Source organism: Agelaius phoeniceus, chromosome 4 (genome assembly GCF_051311805.1).
Source record: "Agelaius phoeniceus isolate bAgePho1 chromosome 4, bAgePho1.hap1, whole genome shotgun sequence".
NCBI classification, from domain to species: domain Eukaryota; kingdom Metazoa; phylum Chordata; class Aves; order Passeriformes; family Icteridae; genus Agelaius; species Agelaius phoeniceus.
The window spans coordinates 3,894,504-3,912,121 of NC_135268.1; the positions used below are offsets into that span (position 1 = coordinate 3,894,504).

At 42.2% G+C, this 17,618-nt stretch overlaps 1 protein-coding gene across 1 annotated transcript in view; it reads left to right on the forward strand.

Moving 5' to 3' along the window:
* The window catches only part of AFG2A (AAA ATPase AFG2A), a 161,546-nt gene extending 147,410 nt beyond the window's left edge, over window positions 1-14,136 (forward strand). Inside the window, 1 exon segment of the mRNA XM_077176741.1 lies at window positions 13,811-14,136. Within this exon segment, the coding sequence (XP_077032856.1) occupies window positions 13,811-13,987 (177 nt within the window). The 3' untranslated portion in view covers window positions 13,988-14,136.
* The last annotated feature ends 3,482 nt before the right edge of the window (window positions 14,137-17,618 follow it).

The window sequence follows — 17,618 nt, forward strand, 5'->3', positions numbered from 1 at the left end:
CACTGTGCGCCTGGTTTTGTTTAAATCCAAGGATGGCAAACAACCACACTCTGTGAAAACTTCCTACTTCTTCCCATCCTTCTTTATGGTTTGTTTTTTTTCTTCTTGCTATTGATATTTGGGAACCTGTGGAGACAAAGTGATGTGAAACTTGGAGGTCTGACAGAGGAATTTATTCTGGCAGTGTTAGTGTGAAGCCCCGTGGTGCCATGAAATCCCCCTCAGTTCCACTGCTTGCTTTGCTTTTTCAAACACAGCCAGAGCTGGGCTTCATTTGCAGGGGGTCTGTCAGAAGACAGGGAGATGTATGGGAGAATCTCCCAGCTCACAGGTTGGTTGAATTGCCTCTTTTAAGGTAATAACATTCCTGAAGCTTGTTCTAATATTTTATAGCTTTTGTGAAAGGCATGGATACTTGTCACTAAATTACAGGGCTGTGAACCCAGTAAACCTGTTGGTTCTTCTGAATCAAGGGTGCTTGATGTTCAGATGAATTTGTATCCCAGTAAATGGCAGTTGCACTCATCATGTACTTCAACTCTACAATAAAAGAGTGTGTGTATGGACTCATCTTTTTAAAAGGGAAATAAATGTATAGGGATTTTGTTTGTGGGTTTATGTTTTGGGGTTTTTTTAAACAGTGAGGCATTCCCTGACAGGTTTGCAGCAGCTAAGCAAGATGTGTGTTGAATTCACATTCACATGTAAGTGTTACGTGGCTGTCCCTGCTTTGCCAGCTGCTCACTTCATGTGGTGACAGACCAAACAACTGCTAAGTGACAGTGCTGAAAACAATTTTGCAGGTTTCTCAAGAAAGTGTAAAGATGAGACTTCTCCACCATCTGAGCTTAAGGGCCATGTGCATCACATCTGAAATATTCTAGACTTTGTAAAGACGAGGACAGGAATATTTTGGAACTATGAGTGTACACAGTTGGGGCACTGACAGCTGCATGTCACATCTTTTTCTCCCCACCAAAGTTTGATATATGTGAATAGGGTTAAGCTGACCCTAACCATGAACTCTAGTGCTGATCAGAGATTTCAAACACACCCTGCTGTGTGCAAAAATGTCAGTGTGAACTCATGTTGAAGCAGTATAGACTTGATTAGGATCTCCTTTTAATCGAGAAATCATATTACAAAGTACATCTTCCCCAATAGTTCTAAGAAATGCCTTGTGGCAATTAAAGCAATTGCTTGCTCAGTAAATAATACCAGCAAGAAATCTAGCACATTTTACTGCTTTTTTCCCTTCCTAGATACATACACTGTGTTAAAGAGAAGGATCAGCAGTCCATCAATAGTACATAAATTCAGAAGTCCCTTGGTGGTTGATTTAATAATCTAAGTAGTGTGTACTAGCTAAAGGAGAACTGGAAAGTAGTGTGCACACTCACTGAAAGATTGTCAGGCAGTACTTAGTTATAAATCTTGCAAAACTGAAAAAAACTCACCCTGATAAGATTACCAAAACATGACAAATGGCAGCCATAAATAGATTTTTGACTTCCTGCTCATCTCTTCTTTCTCCTGCCCTTCGCACTCTGCTCCGGTGTAACAAAGCTGTTGGGGCTGTGCAGCTCCTCCAGGTGAAGGTCAGCTCTTGATATATTTTTGATCGTTGTGTGAAGTTCCCCTGTTAGTATGTGGTCCCCTTTTTAACCTCTTTGCAGATTCCCCCGATTATCCCAAATCACTTTCACATGGAGCTGAGGTTAAGCTTTATTTCTCTTGGCTTGTCCCTTCCATAGCAGACACTTCGTCTTCACTTTGAAAGGACAAAGCGATGTTCAGCTGCCTGGGCCTGCGCCCAGCATTTGATTTATACATTATTTAATTTCCTTTAGAAAATTGGAAGCAGAACTTTAGGAGTGGAAGTCAGTCCTTTTCATTTGTTTAAGGATCTTTTAGGGCTAATATAATCATCGATAGTAGATGTCAGCATGATTAGGGTGACTTAAGGTAAAGCAAAGAAAATTGAATACCAGGAGAAACTCCTTCGCAGAGAAGAGGGTGCCAAGATTTATAGCCATGCACAACATCTGTGGGTTATGAATTGGGGTATTAAAAAATAAAAACAGAAAATCACCAGGTTTTTGAGTGACACATTGAAAACACCTGCCTCCCCTGGCTGCAGGCTGGGGCAAGAAAGGCTCTCACCCTTTGCGATACATTTGCAGTCGATCCTTGGAGTGTGGGTCTCTCTGGAACTTAATTCAACCAAGGAACTAATTCTGCAGAAATTCCTCACTGAGTCCAGAGGTTTGCATTTGGGCTGACACTGCATTCACTCCTGCAATTAGGTCTGCACATGCCTCTAAGTGACCGCCAAGACAATTTGAAAATTTCTCATGCAGTGGAGTCAGGAAATTAAAAATTAACTCTGGAAAGGACATCATATAATATTTGGCAGTGTGGTTTGAGGGCTGTGTCCACTGAGGGGTAGAAAGTCCTGCTCTCACCCAAAAAAAAAAAACAAAAACAACTGAAAAGTTGAAATATGTCTTCCATGGGATTTTGCATGATCCACAGCTGAGGAAAATATGGAAGGGGAAAGGCCTGTGGCATGCATGTGCTTATGGATACAATATGACTTACTTGTGGCCTTTAATTTAGCAAAATAGCATTTAATGAAGCAGAGTGAGAGTCCCACATTGTTTCAGGCTCCCTGGTGCTAAGGCTGCTGTTCCAAACATGGTTATGTGGGGGGAGAAAGGGCTTCAGTGCTGCTGTGGTGCTGTGCCCTTCCAAGTGTCACAGTCATCCATTTGATCTGGAAGTCACTTGATAAATGGGAGGGGCACATTGAAGCACAAGAGAGGCTTTCTCAATCACAGCCCTTTGAGCTAAAACAAGCACCTTCACCACTCTGGGCTGCTGAGAAGTACTAGTTGTGTGGTGTCATGCAAAATAAATGGAAGGAATAAAGTCCAGTTTCCCCGTGACATTTCATGCATTTAAAACTTGCTCACCCCATAAAAAACAAATGATTGATATCAAAGAATCTTCCAGATAGCATGAAAAGTATTAAATATGATACAAGTGGGAAATGTTAACATCTGCTCTTTGCAGTACTGAATAATTACAAAGCTGAGAGAAAATAGCATCTGGTTTTTGATTCAGTATGGAAAACTGTGCTTCTGTGGCAGCATCCTGGATGTGGTGTCCTCATTCTTTTGGTCACCTTTTATTGTTTTTGCAGAGGCATTAAGACTTTCTGTCTGTCCTACTATCTGTACATCTAATGTGAAATGAGTAAATACAATACACAGGGAAGTGGAAAGTTTACACTTTCTCATGCACACAGGCAATTCCTGAGCAAATCAGAACTCAACTCTTGACAAGGATCTGGAAACAATACCAGTTGTAGATACCCACACAAGGCAGAAAGAGCAGCATCTGCTAAGGACAAAGTCAATGATGCAATTAAGGTGTCCTTTTTTTTCCACCTCACAGACTCATGTCTACTTGGCACAAGCTGTTGGATGCTGTCATCCATAGAGTCCTCTGTGCCATGCAAAGTGGGCTGCTGGGTGATTCCTGAGCCTGTTAGATAGGCTGGAATGGCTTCAGGGAGAGCAGTTGTGCTTTATTGTGTCATTGTATAACTTGGCCACACAATTCAGCACTGTAAAATATTTATGGAAGTCCAGGAGAAGGCATATGTGTGCTGCAGGCTCTAGCTAGCAAGGGGAGTGCACCCACAACACTGCAGGTAAGAGGAGCAGATGCTCTTTTCCTGTGTATTCACTCGGGCTCTGGTAAGCAAAGCAGCCCTACAGCAGGAGGCAGAAAACCTGATGGTGACTTCAATTTGTGAGTGTCCCTCAAAGTGTGCCTCAGGAACATTTCAGGACTGTCCTGCCACTGGGTTGCATGTTTCTTAGAGGCTTTTTATGATCTTTCAGTTGTGGTCCTTAGTTGTGTTACAGTTTCTGAGCTCAGTCTTGCGGCATCCTCCTTTGGACTTCATCCTCTCCTTCCTTGAACACTACTAAGCATAAATTTCCTACTTTTCTGGCCTTAAATTGTTTGAGTATCATGCTAGACTGCAACTTCTAAGAAGTAAAAATGCTGTTAATATTGAAAAGCAAAGCTGCATACAACATGGAGGAAGGGGAAGGGACACTCCTCTGGTTCCCCCGTGCATATTTGCAGAGATGCTGAGGGTAAATTTTGAATGTGAAGCATCTTTGTGAAGAGAAACTCAAGTGACCTGTTTTCTAAATCTTCATAGTGTTGGAAATTTGCATTACGTTGTCTTACCTAGATAAGGAAGGAGGGGGAAAAAAACCCAAGAAACCAAAGGAGGTTTTTGCAATAACATGGCACAAGTGTAGAAGGAGTTTACAATTATGAAAGAGAAGAATTTGTTAAATTAGATCTGTTATCCATGGAGTAAGAAGATCTGGATGACTTTCAGACATTACATGGATTCAGTTTCCTCAACTGGAGGAGGGAACCCAGATTTCAAGCTGTAATGTTAACAATGCAAAAGCAGACACCTTAATTGACTTTCTGTTCCATTAAGATATAACCCTTCATCAATCCTTAACTCAAGGTAATTGTTGGTACCCTACTTTTCTTGTTCCATATATTTGCATCATTCATGGTTTCTTTTCTTGCTGCAATTACTTCATTTCTTTTCTTGCACAAGCAAACCCTGCATTAAAACTTGAATAAGTTCTTTTCCAGCGTTTTTTGCTTCCTCCTTTAGGAGTAATAACCATACACAAAGGCATTTTGCTGGGGCTTAATGGCATTGCTTTCTAGGTCTGCCTGTCCTCCCAGCCACACTCTGCCTCCCTGGAATACAGGCATGCAGTAGTCCTCCTCCTTGATTTTCCTGGGAAACATGAGCAGCTGGTGCCATGGGAAGCTCCAAGAGGTAAACTTAGAAACAGCTTGAAATTCCTTTAGCTTTCTGCTGGGGAAATAGATACTCCACAGGAGACATCTCACACCTTCCAGGAACTGAGAACCCAATAAATAAAGGCTAGAGAGCTTCCATTAGGGGAATTATGTGTGTTCTCCCCAAATGTCTTTTCTCACCTCAACCTAGGATGTGAATGTACGTGTCACCAAGAAAGTGTAACTCTTACTATTATAGCATTTGTGTGCTTTCTGTCCAAATTGACAGAAAAACTAAGTTTCTAGGAGATTTGTCATTATTGTTAACTGAGTGAGTTTGCTTTTACTGTATTGTATTAGGATAGCTCATATGTAGGTAGCTACGGTTGCTATTTTTAACCTGCTGTGTAAGGTCCAAATCAGGACAATATTTGCCATGGCTCCAAAGACAGGATGAAAGGCAGAGTTTAAATGAACCCATAAAAAAAAGGGGTTTTTTTTTTTTTGCTTTCCTTCTTTGCTAGTTGGATTCAAAAGTTTGGGGTCGTAGCTACCTTTAAATGGTGATATAATGTCATAGAAATGTGGCTGGAGCTGAAAAGGGATGAAAGACAGTTCTAGACTGGCTGTGTTCTATTGACCAAAAAATAATATTTTTAGGGAAGGGAGAGCACTTCTCCCAGTTCTTTTTGCAGAGTTGCTTTTATTTGCTTTGTTTTGATAGGAGTCTGAGGCTTCTGCTCAGTCTAAACTTGAGAAAGGAAAGGCAAGAATTATCTTCTAGTGTAAGAAATAGGAAATATGCTGAATATATTACCGAGCCTTGTAAGTGCCTCGAAATCTGAAAAGCAAGCAAGCAAATGCAGCAACTGCTTAACACCTCCACCCTGATAGGTTTCATAAGGTGGGAGCTGCCAAATCTGTTTTATACAGTTTTTTTTTTTTTCCTAGGGAGAAACTCATGACAGCCACAGCTAATGATGAAGTCTTCTAGTTTAAAATTTTTAGTTGCATAATCCAATCTCTCTTGCTGGCGGCGTTCGGCAGAATACCCTTGGCTCTGTGTCCAGGCCCTCTGCAGCACCAGCAGACTGTGAGTGAGAACACAGGATTCTCTTAATTACTTTTAATTAAAATGAGTGCGTGCACACACACACACATAGAAAGACTCTGTTTTTCTAGTGGCTTGGCTTCCTTTTCCTCATTGAAGGGAAGAAGTTAAACTTTCCCATTAAGTGTTTATATAAAAATGAAATAATTCTGAGGTTAACCAGAAATGCAGCTTAATCTTGTATAGAAACACGCATGTGATTTTTTTTTGGGGGGGGGTGGTTTTTTGTTTTTTTTTTTTTAGTTGCACAAATATAGCTGAAACTTGAAGTTGGCAGAGAGTGCTGTTTAAAAATATTTAGTCCCAGCATGTAAAAACTCGTTTTGTTACGGAATTCCTTTGTGAGAGGTGTAGCTATGCCATGTCTCTGCCAAAGTGATGGGAGCCATATCGGCGGAGCGGCTCTTGGAAAATAGCTGCCTTTTGGGCTTGTAGTTACAAAATTGAAATCGGAATTTACATGTTTTATACATTGCTTGGAAGGATACCACATCTAGTAATATTTTTTAAGAGAGTGGAAGGAAGAAAAAAAGAAAGCTTGCAGATGGAGCCGAGGCTTCGCTCTGTTAGAACATGTCGGGATGAGCAGAGGTATGTGTGATGACACTTAGCATGTACCACTGAGAGCTCTGCTTTATTCCCCTTAGCTGTCATCATGTGCTGGAGTTATGATACATACAGCTAATTTTGGCTACATACCTCATCTTTCCCTTCCCTGGGCGTGTGTGAGCTTTATAGAATAGCAGGAGCTACTGATACATGTGATGCTGTCTGCTGCCCGGGAACAGCCCCTGCCCAGTTTCTGGTACTGGAAGAGCAATTAAAGGCAGCATTTTGGGGTCACTCTGCCTCATTAATTGTTGCTATGATTGTCCCACATGTGCAGCTGGCCAGTTGTCTGGCTCAGCTCTTGGTTCACCTTCAGCTGATTCTGAAGCTTGGCTGAGATGATGAGAGAGCAGGAGGACTTGGTCTTTGCTGTGGCCACCATGGAAAGGGTGAACCTTTCATGGGGAACCCCCATCCTGGTCAAATCAGATGTACTCAGGCAGCAGGACAGCTTTGTGTCCCTGTGCAGCAACCTCAGGTAAGCTGTGGACACCCACACACGTGGTCACCTGTACATTAAGCCACAAAATTACACAAATAAGCAAATGGTACATTAAGTTGTGCAGACTGCTCTGAACTAAGCTCACTTACAGACATCATTAAAGCAGCTGGTTTTATTCAATTACATGTGCTTAACAATTTCTCATTAAAGGAATCGGTAATAGCAGAGATCATTTGCTCTCAGAGACACAGGATACACATAATCCTGGGTTTATGGTTTGGGATGGAATGGACTTTAAAGATAATCTCATTCCACCCCCTTGCCATGGCCAGGGACACTTTCCACTAGACCAGGTTGCTCAAAAAGTAATAGCTGTCCTTTACATTTAAAAATTGCAAAGATGCTGCCTCATCAGTACAGACCTGCTTTAAAGTAGGCAGTCCAATGTCTGCTCATAATGAATGTCTCTTTAATAAACAAGGGAGAAAGAAGTCTATATTTTTATGAAAAGTAATATCTAATTGTAGACTGTCATTGCCGAGGGTAGGAACTCACCCACTCCAAGGCAATGTTCCTAAATACAGACCTGTAGAGATGTAAGTGCTTTAACTTGAGGAAAACTAATGACAGTTTACAACATTGATGCTTAGAGATCAAGGACGCCTCTGTCTCACTGAGGCCCTTGTGCAGCCTGTGAGGGCCTTGCTGGGACACTTGAGCTGGGAAAATTTTAGGGAGCAACAGTAATATCCTAAGCACATCCACTGCATAGGTCCCATAGTTCAGTACATGAGTCTGAGGAGTGAATGGATACTGTCTGAAAAGCATGATGCTAATACACATCATCATTTTCTGGTTAAAACAGATTATTCACCCTTTGCAAAATGCCCAAATGTATAATTGTATCATTTTGTGGATACCCCATCCATGGAAGTGCTCAAAGCCAAGTTCTGAGCAGCCTGATTTAGTGGAAGGTTCCCTGCCCATGGCAGAGGGGTTAGAACTAGGTAATCTTTAAAGGTCCCTTCCAACCCAAACCTTGGATTCTGTGATCCATCCCATTTAAATCCACACAGATCATAGAACTGAGTAGAATGAGGAGATGCACATACAGGGTGATTCTTTGTCTTTCAAACACTGGTCAAAATTTACCACAAGGTGTTCAATAGTTCCATAGTACTGGAAACTTTTTCCTCTATACAGAACAAGATTTTTAGCAATCTGTAACAATTTGTCTGAGCAGACAAGAGAAAAAAGCTCATTTCTTGTCTTTCCTTGGTTTATACATAAAACAAGGGAAGGTGAAACACAAGAGAAGTACTACATTTAAGCCTTTCTGAAACACATCAAAAGCAGCTAAGACCCTCTCAGTTTATCCCATTTTAAAGAAAAAATTGTATTTGTGACATCTTAAAATAGCATTTTCATCTAGGGCAGGTCTCCCCAGCAGCTCCTGGAGCATAACTCGTCCCACTTGCTGTGCTCCCCACTCCTCCCATGCCGACTTGTCGAATCCCCCCTGAGCCCATCTCAATACCCCAGCAGCAAGCTAAGGCTCTTTTTATTTTATTTCTGGATTAGTTTTCTGATGGTCTGCTGCATTGAATCGGTGAATGAAAGGGCCAGCTTAGCACCGGAGCCAGCACAAGAGCCGGGCGGGAGCCCGCAGCCGGCAGCGGGTGGTGCCTGCACAAAGGAGAGGGGGGAAAGCGGGGCCGTGGCGTCCCACACTGAGCAGGAGTGACCTGCTGGGGGTGGCACAAACCTCGAGGTATTTTTACATCTCTGCCCAGCACTGCTTTGAGCCCCCTACAAATCCCTTGTGGGAAGTTGTGCGCTGCTGGAGCCACGTTGAATTATTTATGTGGATTTTAAGAGTACAGTCAGCAACTTCTCCCATCTCCTCTCTGTCTACGGAGCAGCTTCTCGCTTTGGAAAGGCATCCATGCCCACCTTTTCCCTTAGTCTCAGGTGGGTCCTGAGAGCTTTCCAGCTATCCCTGTTTAGTGGGGATAAGTCTTTTGCTCTCACAGGGCAGCTCCTGGCACAGGGGTAGGGCAGGAATTCGCCCGAGTGAGACACAGATGTCGAGACCCGGGGGTTATTCATGTCCTTTTCAAATGCTGTGTGTGAAGCTTTTATCCCTCCCTGGCTGAGCGGGAAAGGCGAGTCCCCAGACCTGGTCCCGGCTCCCTTTGAGGTGCCCGGCGGGCGCTCAGCCTCGCAGGTACTGCTCCGCCAGGAAGAGCCCCAATTTGTGCTATTCACAACCCGCAGGGCACTATTCTTGTTTCCAGGCTCCTAATCCCTCTCTCACACACAATCCCTTACAACTTTAACTGGCGGGGTGGAGGAGCGAGTTAAAAAGGAAGGAAAAAGGAAAATGAAACACAATGTAGGGCCCGGCAGTGGCTGCCAGTTACGGCGCACACAATCGACACCAGCTGCAGCCCAATTAAACCCGACATTCACAGGTGTTCCCAGCACACTCGGCCCTAACAAAACCACTTTCTTGAAAATACCTAAGGCTTTAACACAGAAGAGCTTTTTTTTTTTTTTTTTTTTTTAAGGTTCTTTAAAGCTATTTAGAGCACTTTAAATACAAAGAAGCTGAAAAGGACTTCGAGTCGGCTGGACAGAGTTGGTGCTTAATGCCAGAATGGGGGAGAATTGGCCCAGCTGAAGCAGCCAGTGGTGTAACTATTGGTTTCTGGGGAAAGATGGGTCGGGCTCAGTGCTGGTCATGCTGGAACAGTAACTGGCACCGGGCATTTTATTGTTGCTAGGGCAGGAGAGAACGACTAGGTGTAAATCCTTTCCTGCTGGGGGGCTCTTCGTTGTTTGTAGCATGGCTCTGGGCTGGTGTGTGGCTTTGTTTCTTACTGACCTCTGTGTGTGTGGCTCAGTCAGCAGATTTTAATTCTCCTTTCCTCCCCGGAAAGCTTGATTCTGGTGCCTTTTGCACTTTGAAGCAGAATTCTAAATTAATTGTTTATTTTCTGATCTTAAAGATCATTCCTGAGATAATAAATCCATCCTTCAAAAAAGCACTGCACTGGGTTTTTATGCATGAATTCAAAAGTATTCCCATGGTAAGAGATGACTGTAGACAGCAGATGAATGCATTGGTCAGTAAATTGCTCTGACTCCATTTGAAATGAGAATTCTGTTTGGTAAACTTTCTTTGATAATGATACTAATAATAGCCATCTAGGGGATATTGTGGTACTCTTAGATTCAACAGCTTTTTATCTCACCTGGCTGCCTCTTTACTGCTGCAGTAGCAGTAGTAACCCATGTAGTTACAGTAGGTACAGCTTGATTGCCTGGTGTGTTGCTGTTTAATCACTGCTGTCTCTGACAATCACTTCATGCCTTCATTACTGCCCTAGAGTGGGTGCTGAAAGCCACTCTGGATTCAGATGCAGTCACAAAATATCTATTTTGTCCCTCCACACAGTGAGATGTATTTTTGCCTTTGGAACAGGACTAGGATGTTATTCCTGTTCCTCATAACACACAGAGATCCAAAAGACTGCACTTTTATTTGTCCTTTTTTTGTGTACTGAAAAGGTTAAAATTATGATCCCTTAAGTATTTTTATTTGAAACTCATTAAGAATTGCCTTGCAGGTAGGTAATGCTGGTTCTTAGCATTCATTTATTGAGGTAGGCAGATGCTGTTCATCCTACTAAATGCAATGGAGAAAAAATAATATCACCCAAGCTTCAAATTCACAAATAATTTGGCCTAAATTAGGTACTGTTACTTGGGAAGAGATGCTGGAGGCAGCGTGAGTAATGTTCTGACAAAAATCCTCTCAGCACAAATACAGTGATAAGAAAGGAACTGCAAGCAGCCCAGGGACAGAGCTGTGGGCCTGGTACAGCCCCCTCTGTGCCCTGCACAGCTTCAGGCACTCAGCAGTGAGAGCTCAGGGCAGAACTGGCCAAGGCAGCAATGGCAGGTGGGAGGAAGAATGGGCAGGTTGGGCAGGAGCAAGGTCTGAGTCATTGAGGACTCTTCAGCTGGCAAAGAATTGACGGGGAGGGAAGGAGATAAAGCTCTGTAAAATCATCTATGGTACAGGGAAAGTGAGCAGGGAAGAGCAGATGAATCACCATTCTCATAACATAGGGAATAGGAGGACTTGCTGAAATTGCCAGGTTTAATACAAACAAAAGTGCTTTATTATATAAGGATGATTGGACTGTGGCACTTGATACAGGGCGATCTTGATCTTGTAGAGGCCAAAAGAAGAAGTGATTTAAGAAAGTCACAGGAGAAGTTCATTGGGAATAGACCTGTTGCAGGGTTTCAAAGCTGGTGGTGTGGATGCAGCTTCTGGGTTTGGAGTGCTGCTAAGCCTGGAAAAAATCCATGTCTTGCTGCAAAGGGTCTCCTTCCTCTGCTGTCAGTTACAGCCTCTTTTGTGGCCTTCCCTTTTTTCCTCAATCCACAGAAATGCCCTTCTGTTGCTCCATCTGGTAAGAAATGTCCTAATGTGGCTGTGACAAGGAGTCTCCATGACAGACCAGTGACCTTAGGCCAATAAGGTCTGAATTCAGCAGATGAATTCACCCTCCTCTCACTGTGGCTACACCACTACTTGTGTTTGCTTTCCATGAGTGATTTAGCTTTATCAGCTAGTGAGAATGCTTGTGAGGGCTTTTTTTTTTTAAGTTTGCATACTGAACAAAGCAAAATAATCAAACTTGCCTTGTTGAATCTCTTACCTCAGAAACCTGATCCCCTGGGTTAGCCAAGGAATGGAAACAAGTCCCTGTGACTCTGTGACCAGACACAAGGGCCTGCATTTTCAACACTGTGCTGTAACGCCTGCTGTTTATTACTCAGTAATATAGAAAAGATTTAGTCCACAAAAATTCTGAGTGCAGCCAGGAAAAGGGAGAACAATAATTTATGCCTTAAATGTATGCCTTCCTTGTCCCTTAAAAGCAGCTGAAATGCTTTTAAGAAGCCAAAAATTATGAGTTTTCTGGTGCTTCCTTATGTCTAGTGATTTTCAGCTATCACAGAACTTATGGTTCAGTATTTAAGAATAAAATTAAAACAAAAAAAATCCTTTGGAGGTGAGTTGTCATCACTCACCTCCAAAGGAGGATAGTGTTGGCAGAGCATAGAGAACAGGTGAAAGCCTCATCAGAGCTATCAGCCTATGGGTGAATTCCTCCTGAGTGTATCCATGTACAAATGAAACAGGAAGAAATAGGATTGGCAGTGGTGTTCCTTCAGTTTGGGATGTGCCAGCTTGACAGTGTCTCCTTCAGCTTCTCCTTCACTTAACCAGCTGCTGACAAGTGAACACCTTGTCAGTGACAGCCTGCTTCAGCATTTCATGCTGTGAATAGATGATGGTCTCTGTGAGAAGAATAGGGCGGTCAAATCCTGCTGGGCTGCATTTGGGGATTTTTTAATAATGCCTGTAAAAACTTCCAGAGAGTCTCTTCATTTTGTGGCCTTACTGGAGTATTTATCAAGGGGAAATGGACCCCTCTTTCAAAGGCCAACACAGGCTCTGAGTCCAGAATGCTTGGGATCTGTTTTTCCATCACCAGTCTTTCCCTTGTGGAAGAATTCTGGGGTCAGTGCAAGGGGTGTTTGATCTGGTGCAAGTTTTTTTCTTTAAGTAGCTTAATATTCCTGTTCGAGATGGGGACGCAGTCACAATGTCTGCTTAGAGAAAAACTTGCACAGAAAAAGACCAGGGCCTCTCTGTTAACTTTCTGGGTGATGAATTACTGATCTCCACAAGAAGCTGGTGCACTAAATCTCAGCTGCACTTCCACGTTCAGCTGTCTCTGAAGTCCTGAAAAGCATTAAAATGCGGAACAGCAGTGTTTAGCTTTGGTGCTCATTAGAGCAGCACAGAACTAATAGTAATATTGTTGTAACTTGACAAAGCCATCTAAATCCATGCATGTTTTCTTGTGAAAGCTTCCTAAACATGCTGCTAAATCCCCTAAAAAGCTACTAAACGGCTTTGGCAACCATTAGCAGAGCATAAGCGAGGGAACTCCTTTCAGTAAGTGAACAAACAGAGAAAATATGCTGAATAGCCGGACAAATGTGTTTCAGTTGGCTCTTTCATTTACAGATATAAGGGAGCAGTCAATATCAATCACTGTTTTCCCTGTTGCACTGGAAATCACAATATCTCTTTTCATTCCACAAGCTCCTTTCACCACAGTAATGTGTCTTTAGAGTGACACTGGCATCAGTCTGTTTCCGCTGTCTGAAGTCCAGAGAGCTTAAAAACACATTGCAGGGTATGAGACCTTAACCTTCCTCCCCTTCCACACACCCCTCTCCTCCGAGCCTCCTTTTGGAATTAATTGTTTTTATTTCTTTCCCAGTGCAAGGCTGGGAAAGAAAAGTGCCCGCAGAGCCTGGGAATATCTGCTCTTGCACTTTAGGGATGGAAATTGTATCGCCGGTGGTTGGGATTTGAATTTATCAGGTGTTGTGGGGAGTTTAACACAAGGTAATATGATTAGCAAGTTAATTTGCAGCATGCTGTAATGTGAAATTTAATGTACTGTGGTTTAAAGTTCAAGCTACATCCTGTTTTTTGAATGTCCTAATTGCCCACAACCTCATTTATTTTAAAAAAATTAAAAAGTTGGGAAAACTCTACTTGTGATTATTTGGCATTTGGAGTGATTTGATGTTCTTGGGTTCTCTTTCTTCAAGTAGGGTTAATAACAATAATAATAACAACAACAACAATAATAATAATGCTGTGTGGTTGTTTTTTTGTTGTTTCTTTGCAGATAACAGCAGTGTGCAGGGAAGCAGCCCTCCTAGCTCTTCAGGAAGACATCCATGCCAAATCTATCGCGGGCCGGCACTTCCGGAGCGCGCTGACAGTCGTGAGCCCGAGGATTCCCGACTCGTTAATCCAGTTTTATGCAGATTACCAGCAGCAAAGTGGACTGCACGCGCTCTGAAAGGCAAATTAATACGTTCCCCATTCACTGTGTGAATGGCACATTTCCTTTGTGAAGCTGTCAGAAGCCAAAGAGTTTTGTACTGTGAGCGAGTGGAGTGTCTGGAGTTAACTGAATGTGGAATTGCTGTAATAAAAGTTCCTGTGGAAGTTTTGCGTGTCATAGGGATTGTCCTAAACTTTAGATTTTACCATTTTAGTGATATAACCTGCCTTTTAGGGGTAGTCAGATTTCTGGTTTAAGTCAGTTTATCCATGTATCAAAAAGCCCCAAAATTCTGAAATTTGGTGGATTTGTGGCCCTAAAGAGAGAAGCAACAAATGCTATTATTGCCTTGATTTGTTCCTGCCTCAACCACAGATTGATCCCAGTGAGCAGCCTCATTACAAATTATTGTGAATTTTTTGACTTATGATCTCCAGCAAAGCTGCCAAAGAGGCTTTCTGAGATAAAGGCATCCCGATTGATTACAGCCAAACATTTATCTTTAGTCTTCACTAGCTCCTTTTTAGACATGCTGGCAGGTAGGCACCTTGAAAAACTGTCCAGCCCTTCACTGACCTGAACTCACTGCCAGGTGTCAGCAAAAGATTCTTGTTGTTCATGTTTGTTTCCATCAAAATAAATAGGAATGTTGATAAAGTAGATTATTTAAAGCTGGCTGCTTAAAATCCAGAATGAACCCTAATTAATGGATGAGAAAACCTCCTTGCAAAAACTGTTATAAATGACCACAAAATACTTCAGGGACAGATAAAATCTCCTCAGGTTGTTTCTTTGTTATATCGTCTGTTGAAACGATGACAGGTCCTTGTGGGCTCTCTGCTCTTGCACTCAGGATGAAATGCAGTTAAGCAAACTAATATTCAGTTTTTTTCCCCACAACAGAAAGGCTGAGCTTTTCTAGTCCAGACATAAGCAGTTGAGGGAAAGATAAACCAAAACCAACACAAACTTCAACAGAAAGGTAATTTCTTCACCTTGATTATGGTTTTTCTCTCTTTACTTAGTTCCAAACTGTACACATTTTGTAGCTTTTAAACAGAAATCTACTATTTTAAAACGACAGCTTTTTTTATTACTCTCATTCTAACCTATTGTTGCTGTAATTTGCATTTAATTTTATTATTGCTGTAAAGGTTTAGAGGATGAGGAGAAGGGGGTCCTTTACTTAGTTCAGCTGATGTGTATGAGGTTTTTTTCTTTTTTTCATCGTTTGACTCTTTAGTATTCCAGCGGACAAAGGGAATTAAGAAAATTATAAACTGGAAGAGTTGCCTTGGGGATCAAGACTGCATCTGAAACTACTTTATCCTTCTTTTCCAAATTCAACGTACTCCAGCTCAGAGCTCAGGATGTGAACCATTCATCATAACCATTAAATTTTTGAGGTTTCCAGAAATTAAATGCCATACCTTTATCCCCTGGCACTTCACTCCAGTGTGTGCTCTTGAAGGGAGGAAAGAGAGACTGCAGTTTTCACTTCCAGTAATGAATTCTGTTTGTGATTTTGTAGCCTAAAAATAACACTACGTGCTTCTCCAGATGAGTGTTAAAACTAGATGGCCATTCCTTGAAAAGTGCTCAGTTTATTGGGAACATGCACCAAGGAGTGAATGTGAACTGAGAAACTACAAGAGAGGCAGGTGGGAGCTGGCTGCCCTGTCCCTTTGTGGAACCCTGCTGCCATCAGAGGGAAATTTTGCACATCGAATTTCAGGACACTAGGAGAGAATGCTGGCCTATGTCTGCTGTTTGTGCCTTGGGAAGCATCCCATCCCTGCAAACATTTATCCTTGTACCTGTATGGTGCCACATTTATCCACAGGGCACCAAATCTCTGGGTACACACCCGTATGCCAGAAGTGATTTTAAGTGTAGGAAGCTCTCCCCTTTTTATCCTTGGGTTTGTGGCATTTGATTTTTTAAAAAAGTAAGATATTCTTAAAAAAAATAAACAATGACAAATTTGTGAAGTCACCATGAGGTGTCTGTTGCTTCCAGAAAATTCTGTTTGGAAAACTTTGCCAGTATGATGATCCCCTGTCTCTTTCCTAAAGAAAGATCACTGCTACTGTGGATGAGCAAATTGAAACATGGGTATCAGAATTCTGGAAAATTTGGTTTTGATGGAAACACAGGGGCAGTGTAGCCCTTTCATAATGCAGCTTGCTGAGAGCTCTTGCACCCTGAGCCTCTCGTTGGAACTTACTGATGAGGGCACTGTAGGACAGAGCACTCCAGGAGCATCTCCTGTCATTTACAGGAGCAAGTTTTGATTCAGAGCTGACTCCTCACAACGTGTTTTGCTGAACACCTCGTGCCTTGGCACCCTCTCAGTTCTCTTGCAGTGTGAGCCCATAAAAGCCTGAACACCTCTGTGCTGCAGAGCAGCTCAAAGATAGAGGCACTCTCTCTTCTGCTGGGTTTTGTTGTTGTGTTTCCATGAGATTTAATTTTAATTAAAGGATTGAGGCTCAGTGAATTTCAACAGAGAAGGCATCTGAGAAGAATATGTCTATCCCATCCTCTCATTAACTGCTTAGATTCCTAGGCTTACTTACTTCTTTGAATTTTTGAGAAACACAGTCTTTTTCCTGCCTGCTATTATCTTTTGGAGCTGGATTTTGGCCCAAATACTGCTTGAGTCGCAGAATTGTTAACATTAAATCAACTTCTCAACGTTTCAGGCACGCTTTGTTTAAATACAAAATCTAAATTACCTTTTTTCCTCCAATAACAATCTCTTGCAAAATGGTATAAAATGTCTTTTGACAGTTTTGCCAGAAATGACCAGGAGAATATTTATGATCAAAATGCAAAATTGTCTTCACTTAACTTGAAAAAAACTTCAGTCCTGTGTTCTACCTAATGCATAAAACAGATTTTCACTGCAAGCATGATATACAATTCTTAATCCTAGAAGAAGGAATTAGGTTTATTGTGGATAATTTTCCTGCAGCCTCTAGATGAGAGTAGAATATAACTTTTAGCAAGCTCAGGTGCAAGGGCCAACATCAGAGACAAAATAAAGATCATTTATTTCAAAGGTGGTTATTCCAAAAGATCATTGAATTTAGACTTTAGATTTGAAATCAGCCCTTTCAAATATTATGTCCTTAAAGCAGATTTTTGTGGATTCTGTATCCTGGCTCTTTCCTTTCAGCTTTACTCATTTTGAATGTCAAAGTGTGGTGACTCCCCTCTGGAAGCTGGACACATGCCAAACAACGCTCCAGGAACTGAGTATCCATGGAAGGCTTGGAGTGATGTTTCCTAGTGAATCAGTAGTCTGATTCTGCTGATAAGAGTGTGGAGAGGGGAAGAGTGGAAGTCAGATGTGGTGTTTTGTCCTGTAGTGCCCAGGAAGATGAAGTTCAGTGATGGACACAGGTTGGTGGGCAGGAGAACTGTCTCTGCTTATTGCAGTCAGGGCTGTGAGGAGCCTGACCCTGAAGGGCTTTGGTTCTTTCTGGCTCTGCCAGAGAAAGCAGCTGATGTATGGGTGAAACAGAATTGCCAGCACTAGAAATGCTGGTGTCCAGGGATTGTGGTATCCTAGTATGTAGTGCTAGAATTTGGGAGGAATTGGACCTCAAAGATGAAGAGTCACCCACTAGAAGGTATAACC